At 39.7% G+C, this 16,327-nt stretch overlaps 1 protein-coding gene across 6 annotated transcripts in view; it reads right to left on the minus strand.

Moving 5' to 3' along the window:
• Positions 1-16,327, minus strand: part of ets1 (v-ets avian erythroblastosis virus E26 oncogene homolog 1) — a 65,273-nt gene that overhangs the window by 29,714 nt on the left and 19,232 nt on the right. Inside the window, exons 1-2 of one of the 6 annotated variants that reach the window (XM_051724543.1) lie at positions 7,013-7,344; positions 3,657-3,712 (exon numbers count right to left, since the gene is read on the minus strand). The exons of 2 other annotated variants lie outside the window; for them this stretch is intronic. In XM_051724543.1, the coding sequence (XP_051580503.1) occupies positions 3,657-3,712; positions 7,013-7,080 (124 nt within the window). In that variant the 5' untranslated portion in view covers positions 7,081-7,344. Of the gene's footprint in view, positions 1-3,656; positions 3,713-7,012; positions 7,360-16,327 lie in introns of those variants that run through there. 3 more of the 6 variants (XM_051724546.1, XM_051724545.1, XM_051724544.1) reach the window with 3 other exon arrangements.

Raw genomic sequence — 16,327 nt, forward strand, 5'->3', positions numbered from 1 at the left:
CAATAAAAGTGAATGGTGTCACATTACATTTACATGCACTTTTAAAGTTATATTTCAGTCTGACTAAAACAATTATTAGTCTTTTTAAATATCATGTAAACACTTAAGTCTGAATAGAAGTCAAACCAACAGACCTAGATAATGTGATTGTAGCTCGGCTTTGTCCAGCATGTACAGTAGTGCCCAACCGATATATATAGTTTGTCCAGCAGAGCGCGCTCTGACTCCATTGTTTACAGAGCTGCCTCTGAACTGAAGGTGGCTCTACAGACAGGGTGGAGTTAAGCGGTGTGGAGTTAAGTGGTGCGGAGTTGAGTGGTGTCTTCTCGGTAAGTTGCTTACTAGTTTGTGAAATTCATACTGGAAAGTTAATAAAAAATGACCCCATCATTTTCCCTTTTCAATATAACTAAAACAACGTTAACCCTGTCCCTGACAACCATGTCACTCATGTCTGTTTGCTGTTAGGCAGCTATAGTTTGTCAGTGCAGTAAGTAATGTAGCAGATTGAAAGGTAAACATCAGAGCATCTTTTTGCAGCTCAGTAGACAACAGTGTGGTGGTGGATTGTGTTTGTTGAGTTTTGATTTCACGCTACGCTGTTACCTAGTTGGTGAGATGCAATGCTGGTCCATCTTTTACTTTCCATGAAAAAGAGCTTATAGCTAACTAGCTAACCACGTAGCTACTTTCATTGCTTGTCAGCTGAGTGGAAGCTAATGTGTAAACATGTATTCACCAAACTGTTTTGTTCAGGATTCGCAGTTTGGTACCCCCTTCAACCGAACAATTCCAGTCGTTGCATTTATAAAATATAATATTTAAAAGTCTGGTTTTCCACCGTTGAAAGTTTCCCCTGAACTTGTATGACAGAATACGGTGTAACACCACTGCCACTTTTGATCTCTTGACTCGGAAGGTGTAAATGTTTCTTGTTTTACAACCTGACAATAATTGACTGGCAGTATTCAAATAGTCAGCATTTGACTGATACTAAACATACAGTACTGATGTTTATTTAGTTATTTTTTTATTTTTTATTAATTCTTTATTTTAATGGTCATCATTTGAATTATACTAAACAGTACTGATGTTTATTTAACTATTTATTTTATTTTTATTTATTCTTTATATTAATGGTCAGCAACTGACTGATACTAAACATACATTACTGATGTTTATTTAGCTATTTATTTTATTTGAAATTATTCTTTATTTTCTCAGCATGAATTTGTTGACAATGTATAATAATAATGTCAAATGTTCTTTGATAAAAATATTTGTTTAAGAAAGCAGCCTTCTGAGTACCTTTGCATAGTCATATCAGTGCAAAATTGGTGAACAATCCACACAGAAAAGGTCTGTGATTTTCGGTATCGGTTTCAAAAATCCCATATCGGTCGGGCTCTAATGTACAGTACACACGTTAATCAGACCACAATTGGCCTTGATGTTGTGCGCATGCTCTAAGAGACAGAGGTGGTGCGCAACCTGTATTTAACACTTCCTCAGCAGATGACTTTCCTTCAAATATCCGATTACGCATCAGACAGATGAAGACTGTAGCTCAACTATGCAAAAACCCAATGTAGCTCGATTATAGCTGTGCATGTAAACATACTGACTGTGGGTAAGATTCTACCAAACATCATCTTTCATGTTCCACAGAAGAAAAACTAACTAACCCTTAAACCAAGAACAGGAACATATGTAGTGCAACTGGTAGCCAGAAGATCTCAATACAGCTCTAAAGGTAGGAATTTGTGTTCAAAGAGGTGAGACAAAAATAGGTTAATTGCAAAAACAGCTCTAACTACTGAGCCCTAAAACAGGTGACTTTGTGAAAGCGTATACACCAATGGGAGAGATGAATCTGGGAACAGGTCTTCCTTTGCCTCCCTGAGATGTGAGAGACAAAGCCAGAACCAGTCAGGACGGCACTCTGATCTCAAAACCAGACCCAATGCCATCCTCCATGTCTCATAGCTAAGAACATGCACGGTAACCGAGAGACATCTGTAAAACACCCACAGTTAAAAACAAGAGTGGCATGGAAAGAGAGGCACCGGTCAGACTGGCTTACTCACATCTAGGGCCTCCCACAACCCAGGAGGCGGTCTGGAGCCCACCAGAGGGACTGGGAAGGGCTAATATCTTATGGGAGAGGGGTGGGTGCAGTCAGCTCGGCAAGGGCTGTGACTCAGTAATTAGCCTGTAGTACGCGGTGGGGAGAAGACAGCACTAGGCAGATGCCACTTTAGGGGCCAAGGAGACAAGTCGAGAGCCCATGTGGCCCGCAGAACGGAGAGAGACAAGAACGCAAGGGGGGGTGGGGGGGGTATGCATGCTGTGTCTTTTGCTTTTGTTTTGGTCTTTTGAAGTTCAAAGACGCAGGGCCAGAGGTAACTGTTGGGAAGATTTCAAACTGCAATACAGCAAATTGGGTCACAAATATGCTACAGTGAAAACAAATCTCTTGACGTATCATTCAGTCATTCTGACACACGCAACAGTTTAGAAAGTGTTTGTGCTGTTAAAAAGCCAACAGGTTTGAGGAGCGACTTACTAAAAGTAACAAAAAAACGCAACTAACTTAAAGGAATGTTACGGGTTCAGTACAAGTTAAGCTTAATCAACACAATTTCTGGCACACTGTTGATTACCACAAAAAATTATTTCAACTGGTCCCTTGTTTCTTTAATAAAAAAGCAAAAATTGCTGTTACAGCAAGCTACGTGGAAGTGGAAATGGAAGTAACTTGGGTCAGTTCATAAATGTTAAAATACACACTGTTTTCAAAGGTATAGCCATAAGACATAAACATTAAATATACATGTTAACATAATTTAAGTGTGAGAAAATCACTTACTAACCTTATCAGCATAAAGATGTATTACATTTTACAACTTTGTAGCCATGACGACGCAATTCTGCAAGATTTTAAATGACTGTTAAAGGCCTATATTTAAAAATACTTTCTTATTTAAATAGTTTTAATGTAATAAGCTAATTTTTGGTTACTTGTAATGTAGCTAACTCATTTTTATAAAACAGTAGCTTGACTGTAGTTAAGAGACTACTTTAAGTTATGAGTACCTTGTATGTTGGGAAGCTACAGTTTCAAAGCAGGTTCCCCAACACTGACAGTTGACAGTGTGCAAGAATAGAGGCTTAGAATATCAGAGTTAAAGATTAGTTGTTTTTACACAAACTCACTATGTTCCACTCTGATGTCACTGAAAGTGACCCCCCCCCCTTGAATGACTACGCTTTAAAGGGAATAATAAAAAGTGTGTTAACCACAAAGAATTTGACAGGGGAGTAATTTAACCAATGGACATTCTGTTACGGGGGAGTCATTCAGGACAGGTACGCAAGACCGTCTGATCTGACAGTGTTTCATCTTAGCCTCAAGCGCTGCAATATTTTCCATGGATATTTCCAGTCTGGTGAATCAATTCTGACTGTCAAATATGAATCCTATTACCTCTAAAAGATTATTGTTCTAGTGTCAGTTCTATCACCTTGAACATGCCCTACAGCTCATGTAGGAACATACTTTCCGTAGTGACTCGTACACTGTTCAACGGCCTATAAAAATTGCGTTCAGGCTGAGTCATTTGTTTGGCTCCATCTGAGACCCACAAAAGACCAACCTTGATTGCCCAGCTCCATGTTTGCACAGCTGTCAGGTAGCGAGGCATGCACAGGCCTGGGGAAAGTGAGAAGAAGTTGGCATTACAGAAACCTTTGCTTGTACTGTTACGTAACATGGGAATCGAGGTCATATTTAGATACACTGTCGCAAAGTTGTGAACTGCCAGCTTGCATTATCATCTCTTCGGGATGTCCGCCATACCTGATAATGCTTGGATACCGTTCTATCAATAGTGCCCAAGGTGTGAGTGTCAGAAGCATGGGTGTGCGAGTGGGGCCTATCGGGGGTTTGAGATGAAAGCGTGCAGTGTCTTAATCAGATAAAAGCGGGTAGCAGGCAGCCCACCCAACCCTCAGACATTCCTGTCACTCACTGAACCCTGAGACAGACACATGGGGAGAGAGTTGGAAGGAGAAAGCGAAGAGGAGATGTACTGATCAAGGGCTATTTCTCTACAGTTCTTTCATTAGGCTGAAATAAGTGGGAGGTGACCCCTTGCTATCTATCATGTAGTTGCTGACTCATTTCTCTGTGCTAAGTAGTCTTTGGTCAGAGATGAAAGGAGTGGTCCTGTTGTCAAGCATTTTGACAACACCCTGTTCAAAGCAGGGACCTCAGAAGATGCTCAAAACAAAAGTTTGATGGGTAGGGGCAGCATTAGTAGTTTTAGCATGCAGATGTTACAAGAGTTTATGTTTTTGGCCGATAGGGCCATTCTTGTGAATGACTTGTGGCCTGCTTAGAAGGTTGCAAGCTCAACCTACCAAAAAATATTTTGCTCTAACCAGTGTTATTTTTATTTTATTTTATTTTTTGTCTTTGATGAAAATGTCCTTTAAATTCAGTTAATATTTCATAATGCCATATTCATTAATTTTAGTCAGTTTAGTCAGTTTGTCTCTAAATTAAGCTTGTCATGTTTTTTTTGGGGGGGGGGGTTTCTGTTAAATGGAGATTGTTTTGTGCTAACTCCACACACAGTCTTATTTTAGCCATTTCATTAATGAATGTAAGTGTGTTTATCGAGGCTGTCCTCCTCTTGTGTAGCTCTCATTGTCTCTTCGTTCCCTACGTCTTTTTTTGTGTGACTCTTGACTGAATTCAGCCATTCATCACTTTTATATAAACAGAGTCAAAATGCAGAAGGAGGGTGAGGGAAGGCAGGCTTGTCTCTTTACTAACTGTTGTCTTCTCAAGACACTGCTCACTTGTCTAGATTTAAGACCCAATACAAACTGGGATCAGATGCTTCATGTCTAGGCTACACTCTCTCCACATTAACAATGTGCACACATTGTATAATTTAGAATTTGTGTCAGTGTGCCAGAGCTTAATACCCCTACAGGTATGAGACTGTCAAAAGATACCCACAAGGTTCACATAACCATATTTTTTTTTTTTCTACAGGAAGACTAAAGAAGCAGAACAACAATAAATAAGCCAAACGTGCAGTTTACAATCTAAGGCAGTGAGCTCCCTCGAGTTCAGTCAACACTTACGGTTGACTGAACTCGAGGGAGATCGTCTTGAGAAATAATTTTGCAAGATAGCACAAAATTTTGGCAACCCTGCTGAATGTATCAGCACTTTTTTTCTGTTTTTTTTTTTTTTTTACAGCGCACAACTGTTTTTCCATGCAAAGGGAAAGCCCGATTGCACACTGCGTTTTGTGAATGTTGGTTGGAAAGTGCATGTTCATGTGATTAATTGCAAGTGCATGACAGTTTGCATTTGTACATGCAGGCCTGTGTGCATGTGAGAATATGCAAGTGTGGTAATGATTCATAGCACATCTTACACATCAGACTGGAGTCATTATACCTCAGCTTTAGCTTTCATTCTGACAAGCTTGCAAAGGTGAATGTCTTTTTTTTTCTTCTTTTTTTCCATGATGTATTAACTGCTGGTGGTGTAAATGGTGTGTGTGTGTGTGTGTGTGTGTGTGTGTGTGTGTGTGTGTGTGTGTGTGAGAGTGTTAGAGTTAGGGAGTTCGGAATACTGTGTGTATAGCCACCAGCTGTAAATTTTATCATAGGGAAACTAACGGCCACTGAACTCACCCTGCCCTTCCGGGCCAAAAAGAGGGTCAGTTTCTAGGGATTCCAAGTACACCGTGCCACGGCATGTGCTAACTTCCCACTTGCACACTCGTCACTTTATTCCAATCTTAAGGAGTAGAGCGGAGGAGTGTGAAACTGCTGACTGCTTAACCAGCATGGCATCTGCCCTCCCTTCCTTCACCCTGGTCAGGCATGGCTGGGTCAGTGGTGGGGGTTAATGGATGTGGTATGAATGGACAGTGAAAAATGCATCATGACAAGCATCATTCAGTTGACATTGACCATTTTTATAGCCAGGAGGGAATTTCCCTGTAATGACATGCATGCATGTGTGTGTATGTGTGTGTTTGTGTGTGTGTGTGTGTGTGTGCGTGCGTGCGTGCGTGCGTGTGCGCGCGCGCGTGTGTGCGTGCAATCACAAAAACAAGCGCACTTTCAAAGAAAGAAAGAAAGAAAGAACAAGGATATTAATGCACACATAAAAGTCCTAGATGATCATAATATTTGCATAAAAAGAAAGAAAGCCCGGGGCCCAATGACTTTATAATGAATAGAACTTGCCTCCACTAAATGCACATTATATGATGCAATGTTTTGAAAGTCGCCTCCACACAACAATAATCACTCGTGTATTTAAAACTCAAGCCCGCTGGTCATGCATGAAATGACACGCGACAATATAAAAGCGGTAATGTCTGTCATGTCATGAGAGGCTGCGCTTGACACAACATCTGTCCTCTGTAAAACTCTGCACAGAACACACGTTCGTAACATGTTTAACAAACTGAAGGTATAGGCCTAAATTTAGATAAAAGCGTTTGCTAAATGAAACATTTTGCTCCAATTCTTTCAGCTAAACAAGTCCAGTTTTGCGCACACATTCTACTAGTTTCGCTGTTCAAATGTAGCCTATAACTGAAAATAAATAATATGGTCCGAATATCCTAAAACAGCATCACATTATTGAATATTGCTATATAATTGTATATAACACAAAGTATCTGTTTACACAAAATCGATGACAGGCACATCTGGAGCGTTGTATACATAGTAATAGGTATGGCTGTTATCAAAAAAGTTTTAATATTGCATCAATTTACGGAAATGTTCCGGTTTGACACCGTCACAATGTGGGTAAATGTTATATTATTATCTTTACTTCAACGAATTTTACACAGACATTATCTCAGAATTCACAAAAGTTACTCATAACTGACTGGGGAGTGACTAAGACACATTTTGCAATAATATCAAAACATCATGATAACGACGAAAATGAGTTGCGCTCACTTACCGTCTACTTTTTCGGACTTTATTATAGTTAACGGCTTCATATCGACAGCTGCCGTCATGGTCACGCATTCAATGTATATATTTCAAGTCTGTCTTTATGTTTTCAAGTGTGTTCCGTTAGGATAGTCCCAAACGTGTCCTCCAAAGTCCGTATCTGTGCCTCAAGGTTTTATTGTTTTGTTTTGTTTTGTTTTTTGCAAAAATTACCACAGTTTTTCCTTTGACAAGATCCGATCTCTGAAGTCTTGAAGTGTCTATTTTCCTACCTCTCTCTTTCTTTCCCCGTTCTCTCTCAATCACTCTTTCATTCCCTCCGTCCTGTTAGCTACCCCTGTCAGGGCGTTTCTGTGTGCGGCGCGGAAGAGGCTGATCCTCGCGTGAAGGGGGCGGTGTTACACGCGGATTCATTGCAATTCAATTACACTCCACTCTGCAGTCTCTCCCTCAGAAATATATGCTCCATAATTGCATACTTCCATATTTGGCTATAGTTTTGCAAAAGCAGTATGTCAAATGAGAACTACACTGAAAAAAATATTAATCTTAGACAAATAAAAATAAATAAATCTCAATTAACTGGTTTTATTCAAAGTCAAAAATATTAACATCACTGATTGCAGGTTACTACTTTTAACAGTGTATGTCTAAATCAGCATTCATAAAACAGTAGGCAAGAAATCCCCAGATGATAAATCCCTTCTAAAGTGTGCATCCACTGGACACTTATTATCCTGCCATAATAGCTGTGTAGACGTCATAGGAATGTAGTCATACTACTCCCCTGTACCTACCTAAAGAAAGTTCTTTATTACAGCAGAAAGGTACATTATTCATCAAATGCAGTACATACTCTTCCAATGCAGCTTTAGAATGCTCACATAAAAAATGAACAAAGCTGACTAAACTGCAAGCGTGCTCATCAAGTCCAGAACATGTGCTGAAGTGGTTGTGCTTGCGATGTAGATGTTCTAGTTTTGTTGCATCGTATCACTCTCTTGCAGTATAAATGAGGTGTCACCTGCATACCTAAATACGTACTTTCTTAACGGTCAAGAATAACATTCTTTATCCAATGCACTACATCAGGGCTCTTCAACAACTTTAATGCGGGGGCCAGATTATCCAGATGAAAACTCGACAGGGGCCAATTTTTTTTTTCTTCTTCTTCTTTTTTTTTTCTGTTTTTATCTTTGCTAAAACTTTCATTGTAACTACATGTTAACATTAAAAACAACACACTAAACACTGTTAATGCTATGCATTCATTTACATTAGATAGTCAGAGGTAATCAATTAAAAAATTTTAAGGTCCGGCTATAAATTCCTTCTTAAGATCTGGCTGAAGAGCATACATTATAATGATAATTTTAATAATGTAGAGTTATTGTTTACAAATTATGAAAACTTAGGAAGAACATTTAGATTTGCTAAATTTTGTATCTTTGACAATATTAATCCACATAAGAAAACCATGGCAATCTAATACACAACTTACAATCTATGGTATATATATATATATATATATATATATATATATATATATATATATATATATATATATATATATATAATCTAGCAATCTAATATAGTCCTTCACATAAAATACATTTAAAACTGAAAAAAATGAAAATGTCAGCTCTTCCTTTTTCTGTTATCCTCCTATTCAGTGAGGGGAAAATAAGCCATTCCTTGTCCTGCACATATTGTGAATTTGTGCAGCAGCCCATATACTTGTGAAGATAATCAAACAGAGAACAAACTACCTTGATGATGTTAGGGACTCAGAACACTGACACACATTTGTATATACATAGAGCCAAACATAGTCAAGATATTTGCATGTTTGCAGGTTCAGTGGCACATCACATTATCAGTTTTTACAAGCTCTACAAATCGGAACTGACGAGATATGCACGTTTACCACTTAAAGAATGGAGAATAAAAGCAAGCTTTTAGACAAGCTTAAACACGTGTGCTCCGGCCTGGAACTGGACCATGGATATCTTCTGACGACCACTAATGCTGTTGCACGCACTGCAGAGTGTTGATAAACTCACCGCTGAGTTTTGCACAGAAAGCGCTCGGATGTTTCAGACTATGACATGATTTTATCAAAATCAGTCAGAGGGCCAGATAAAAGGGATTGGCGGACCGGATTTGGCCCATGAGCTGCCAGCTGACTAGCCCTGCACTACATGCTGTACTTTGACAGTACACAAATTTAGAAGCAGCACTGCAGTGTAGACAGGTGAGTTGATTGTAATGGGAGCATTCCAGTTATGTCGCGTAACATAGGCCATGAAGTTTAGATTACATCTGACCTGGCAACAAGTTTGACAATTTCCTGGGCACAATTGCCACTGTAATAGTTATAACTTCCCATTTATTCATTTCACTTACTTTTAGGAACTTATTCAACACAGAGAAGCTGATATTAGCAAATAGAACAATTTCACAAAGAAACTGAGGTCACATATTGTCCATTATCTATGTGTGTAGTCTTGAGCAATGTCTCTGGGCTAAGAAAACACACAAGTAAAACATTTTTGGCTAACTCCACTGATGCAATGACTGCTAAAAGTGACATTTCACATTAATGGTTCAAAAACATCCATGTACTAGAATTTGCTGTTTTTTGGAAATGTCTACAGCCAAGACAAATGATGAAAGTGACACACCTCACACTCCCAGGGAAAGCTGCCAAGGGCAAGAAAACTATTCAGTCTATTTAAAAACACTGATAAAGAGCACAAGCCACATTGGCTCATGTTTTAGTATCACATTTGTCCTGCTGATGACATGCTCAGTTTAACTTTTACTGAAGCACTGAAATCTTTAAAGTGCATGAGGAACAAAGGTGGATAAAAACATCTCCTGTCTGGCTAATCGTCTGGAAATAATTTGAAAGTAACGAGTGCAATTGTAACTTCGGCCAAACCCTCATAAACACCTCAGCGTATTTCCTGCCCACCTTGAGTGGATCAGTTAAATCCCAAATTCAGGATTTTACAGAGGATCCTCTCACTGTATCCACAGTGCTGGATCTGAATCAAGCTTACATTTGGTCTGTCTGGAACAGCATTTCTAATAAACACCTTGTAATGAGGAGGAGGACGTGGCTGGGCCATGATGGAGCACGGCTGGCGTTGAATCGGCCGATCAGCGGGAGAGCGAGATAAGGGGCAGGCGGAGACACCGGTTGGAGAGAGAGAGACGCATGTGGCCGCGTTGTGTGTGTCTGTTTGTCTTATGTTTTAAGTTCATTTATATCATGAAACCTTTATGTTGACTGTTCAGCTGGTTCCCGCCTCCTCCTTGCCCATCCTTTACCTGTTGCATTGGTACTGAAACCCAGGAAGGACAGAGTCCTCGCCGTCAGCCATGACCGTCTGCCTGGGGATGGAGGGATCGCTGCCAGCCGCCGAGAGGGCGGAGGAGTGGTTGAGGACCATGCGACAGCGGACAAGTTTTTCTCTCCCTCCTCTCTCTCTGTCGCTCCGCCTCGCTCTTTCCCTCTCACCTTTCCCTCCCCTCGTCTCTCCCAGGGCTCCAGAAAGACAGGGAAGACCTGCAGGCAGGCACGGCCGGAAAAGCAACGCCCCCACTCCAGGAAGGAAGGGGAGTGCGTCATGCCAGGGGTTTCCCCGACCTGAGTCGGGTGATGGAGGAGTTTGACGAGGAGGAGGGCGGAGCCGGGTCATGAAGACACACGGCCGGCCCTGAATCGGGCTAATCAGCTGGGAGGGGGATAAAGACGAGCCGGAGGCACCAGTTCGAGAGAGAGAGAGAGAGAGACGCACGCAGCCGCGCTGCATGTTTGTTGATGTTGGTTTTAAGTTACCATTAAACTTTATGTTTACTGTTCAGCCGGTTCCTGCCTCCTCTTTGCCCATCCTTTATGTGTTACACACCTCTAGTTTAATAGAAATGAAATCATTTTGACTCATCCTTTGTTTTAATTAAAAAGAGACAAAATTCGCAGTTACAGTAACGCACTTACAGTGTACTGCCACTCCATAAACATTAAAATACACACTGTTAATCAGAAGTATAGCCAAAATATGCAAACAATATATGTTTTAACATAATTTTAGTGTGATAAAATCACTCACACGGTGATGGGCGTTGCGTTGCCGAAGTTGTAATTTTGGATACACCTTTACACTGATAAGTTTAGTAAGCTATTTTATCACACAGAAATAGTGTTTACATGTATAATGTATATTGTGGCTGTACATTTGAAACAGTTTATATTTTAATATTTATGGACTGGCACCATTCACTTCCATTGTAAACGCTTTACTGTAACCATCATTTTTGCTTCTTTTAAAGTAGACGAGAGACGAGTCAAAATTATTTGACACAAAAACATTTCTTTAAGGGTTATTTCACCCAAAAGATAAAATTATCTCTACTTACATTTCCTATAGTGCTACCTAGCACTCTGTGCATGCATCAAGCACTAGGAAGTGTAATCAAGCTTGAAATCATGATCGTGCCTAGAGACCGCAATGACCAGATGTACAGTGAAAAAGGACCAGATGTACAGTGAAAAAGGAGTTACATTTTGGTCTGCTCTCACCCAAAACAAACTGGATTTCTTCAGAAGACATTGAACAAACCACTGGAGTCTTATGGACTTTTATGCTGACTTTATCAAATTTTCTGAGCTTTTGAAGTTCGGGTCACTATTCACTTGCATTGTATGGACCTACAGAGCTGAGACATTCTTCTAAAAATGTTTGTTTGTTTTCAGCAGAAGAAATAAAGTCATACACATCTGGGGTTTCATGAGGGTGAGTAAATGATGAGAGAATTGTATTTTTTGGGTGAACTATTCCTTAAACAGATTTTCAGCACTCTGTTTGCATGGGCAAAAAAGTGATCAAACCTCAACGAAGGTTTTATTTGGTTTGTTGTCCATAAACCAGAGAAATGATTCCTCTATTTTTTACACAACTTGTGAACACTTCAAATTAAATTTTATAAACTGAATCACTCCCACTGATGGATTTGTGCGAAGATTTACTCGCACCTAAAAAGGAGGTGAATAGAGGCAGAGAGGTGGGGGTAAGGGCCTGTGACTGCTCTAAGTTAATTAGCTGCCATGGTAACGGATTGCCTTTGCAATTTCCATGTACTGATCAGCTTGTTTCCTAAGTGGAGCCCAGCGTTTTTGACAACTGTGGGAATGGCTGCCTAAAACATTTAGCCACGTCATAACAGATTGTTGTGTTTCCGAAAAACGAATTTTGACCTACCTTATTTTCCACAAAGAGCTTTAGCAATGGAGACGGAGTAAGAACATGTTCAAAATAACCCTATTAGCTGGGTCAATACTAGGCAGCAGGTATGGTAGTACACATCTGCAAATGGTGCTGAAGGGCTGGGGAGCCAGAGTTATTGATTAGGTATAGATTTTTAAGCCGGGATTCTACAGAGTGTCCATTAAGCCATCTGGATAGTGTTTCATCTGACAGATATGAGAGATTATGGAAATGACTGAGCCTTTATGGGCTTCTGCGGTCAGCTCCTCACAAGAACCCGTCGATGAGAGTTGAAGGGTGGGGGGTGGGATGTTAATGGAGGTAGGGCATCTCACACTTCTCTCCCTTCTGTCAATCAGTTAGTCACTCATTCACTCATTCCCTCTACCCCCTCTTACTACTCCTCTTTGTTTCAAGTCTTAATGAGTTCCTTGTGTGTAGTTTTAAAAGGATAGACAGTCTCCCTTGTGCCCAGGGGCAGCCATTAAGACTAATGGGGTTTCTGACTAATATCAGAGCCAGGGGTTGCTGAGTGGCCCTTTTTTATTCTTATAAGAAAGGAGGCCTACATTCAGCCTGGAGTCTACCACTAGTCTGTTGCTTTGATGCCAGCTCAATACATTTATATCTCTTTCTCAATCTATTCAATTGCAAGTCAGTGTCATGTTTGATTGGAGATATTTAAAATCTATGGCTTGATCCATGATGGTTTTGATTGCAGAATGACCTTTAATCCATTAGACCATTAGTTAATAAAAGTCAATATCATATTTGATATTGTGGCTGTGACCACCATAGAACCGGAGGGGGACACAATCCCCCAATATGCATAATAGTGGTCAATATATGTATTTTAAGTAAATTCTTAAACTTTTGGTCCTCCCAGTCTTTAATATTTGGTTACATTCTTGGTATTTAGAATCTGATTTGATCCATGAAGAATTTGATTTCAGAATGTCCTTTAAAATCTTTTTGTCGATTTGTTATTGTCTATATATTCAGGCTTCTGAAGTCTAAAGAAGTCTGCTGAAAATGCTGAATGTTCCAAAAAAATTGCCTCAGAAGTTTTCCATGTTGTTGTTTTTTTCTGTCTTGCTGTCAGCTCTATTATTAGACAGAAAATCCCATAAAAAAATAATCATTTTAAAAAGGAGAAACCTGTGGTTTCTTTTACCAACTGCATATATGTACAGTATCATGGCCAGTAACCATTCTCATCCCATCTTGACTCAGCTACAAATTGGTGCTGAGGTAATCGTAGGGTAAATGGGTTTCTCAGAAACCTCCTCTGTAAGTTACGGAACTCCTGGAATTATAAGAAATTCTGCCCGAACACGGGGCTGGTCTTGGTTTTGATTCACAAATTCGAAGTTCATTCATACTCCAACTTGGATCTCAAGCAACATCTTAAGTTGTTGACTCCCAAAAACAAACAGTCACCAGGATACAGCAAAGCAAAAAACATGTCTCTCTCTCTCTCTCCCTCGCCCACCTTACTTACTGGAAGCATGTGCTTTGCCTCTGAACTGTTCATAGTTCTATGGGAATCTAGCCTGAGGAGAGAAATCAGGCTATGTTAAGGACTTCATTATGCTTCAGTTGTGTAGCCACCCTCTCAAGTAGAGTCTTGTGGAAGACTTCAGTGCAGACTCTGCCTAGCTTCTTTGATCTTCATAGTGCTGTTGTCATGGGTTTTGACAGTTATGAGGTATTAAATCAGACTGGGTAAGTGTTGAGCAGCACAATGTCGGTAACATGGCTACCAGCAAGTAACAAATCATGGGTGCTAACATGGAGAGTTTATGCATGGTATGAACGAGTGTTCAAACTAGGGGAGGGTGGCATAACCAAAATCTTATTTTGCAGCATGAGTAATTCTGAATGGTTTATATAGTAAAGCTGATGAGTGTCATTTTTTTAATGTATTTTTTTTTTTTATGTTAAAAGTCTTCTCAGATAGCAGCTTACTATGTAGAGGCGATTATTAGTAAGTCATTTGTAACACTGTTGCTCTGTGTTGCTATCAAAACATTCCTCTGTCGTTTGAGTGGCTGTTCAGCCCAACACCGCAACATTGCCAAATGCTGTGAGTTTGGGGTGGGCTATCTGTTTCTGCAACCAATGGAAGACATGGGGAGTTTTCTGGAATCTGTTTGAAAACAGTGATTATTGTTGCAATTCCATTTGGTGATACTAGTTGTGTAGAAATTACACACTTCAGCTTTAAATAATCATGTGGTACTGCCTATTTTTTTGAAACTACAATGAATAACCTACAATGAAAGTTACTTCATCTTATTTGATTACACTATCTTTCTTTGGAAATTGATGGATGCCAACCTATAGACAAGATTATTTATAAGAACAGAATGAAAAGACTAGCATAGCTGCAAAAACAGCTTCTCATTATGTAACACTTCAGTGAAAACAGCTTCAAACACACACACATTGTTCCTATCATGGTGGGGGCTTTCCATTGAATTCCATTGTTTTTATATTGTGCTACTGCTTTTTGTTTCTATTGTGTTCCAAAAGTTCTGGGCCCTGGTGTCATTTTGACACTGCATTACAAGTTTAAAAAAAAAACACACGTTTAAATGGAATAGTAATACCAGTTGACACATCTCTACTTTTGCAAAGTATATACTGCCCTTCTCTAGTTCATATATTATGTGTGCAATTAAAATGGCATTACTGATATACAAAATAAGATTAAGTGAAAAAAGCAGGGGTGGGGATCATTCACTTTCTCACAGTGACACTAATCTTTAAACAATGTAGCATTCACACATCAGCACGCACAAATGTAGCAGGCACACTTGTCTTTGTGTATTGCTGGTAGAGGCTGTTTGTGCATGTGCTTGGAGAATGGTTAATGAGGACCCTGGAAAGCAGATGGGGGTTTACCCATGGAGTCCCTGACACCTCCAAAGAGGGGAGGGGGATTGGTTCAACAAAGGCTAGCTCTTTTTTATCAATTAGCACTGCTAAAAAGGACATCTCTCCTCCATTAGCTCCATCACGTGTCTGCTATTCACCCCATTGTGTGGCAAACTAAATTACATCCCTCTATCTCGCCCTCGCTCCTCCTCCTCTCTAGGCATCTCTGCCCCTAGTCTTTCTCTCTATTCTACACACACACACACACACACACACACACACACACACACACACACACAAGTAATTGCAAGTATTTTCCCTCCATTAACAGCAGGCCCCAGTGTTGCTGTACCTCAGTCCATTGGTCTAAGAGTTCAGATGGCTGCAATATCTATGAATCAGTCATATAATGTAGGAATGCAATAAACAGATGGTCTGTGTCTCTTAAAGGAATAATTCACACATAAATGAACATTTTGTCATCATTTGCTCAAAGTTTGTCTTCCGACCCATGTCTGTCTGAGCTCCTCTTGCATAGAAAAATTACTGATCGTGAAATGGCAAATTTGAAAAACATGAGCTCAAATGGATGTTTCTTTAAATTTGGGCATTTATTAAGGGTGCTTTCAAACTTGGTTCGATTGCTTGGACAAACCCAAGTTCGTTTCCTCCCCCCTCCCCCTGACCCCGTTGGTCTCTGTTCACATAAAATTTTTGGGTCCAAACCCCAGTCCTAATACGTCATCAACGTGAGTACAAGTGGCAGCTGTTTATTACTGTAACTAGGCAACAACTCAAGAAGACATCAGCTTCTCTGTGTTATTGAAGTATTCATCTCTTTGGATTTACGTTTTTTAATATGTGTACTACTAATGCCCAACTGTGTATGTACATGCATCACAGGAGATTTATGTCATTTTTGTAATTTTTGTCTGAAAGTCATTAAAACTCCCACCACAGTGCCATTTCCACCACATCTCAAATTCTGTATTATGACATTTAGTCATTTTTATTCTTTTATGTTTACATAATTGAATTCCATGGCAGAAATGACTGTGAAAGAAATTACATTTTTAAAGTTTTTGAAAGAAAATGGACTACTCCTTTGACTTGCTAGGCTAATTTCATAGCAAATGTTTTTTTTTTTTTTTTTTTTTTTTTTTTTTTTT

The sequence above is a fragment of the Myxocyprinus asiaticus genome, chromosome 18 (genome assembly GCF_019703515.2).
Source record: "Myxocyprinus asiaticus isolate MX2 ecotype Aquarium Trade chromosome 18, UBuf_Myxa_2, whole genome shotgun sequence".
NCBI lineage: Eukaryota > Metazoa > Chordata > Actinopteri > Cypriniformes > Catostomidae > Myxocyprinus > Myxocyprinus asiaticus.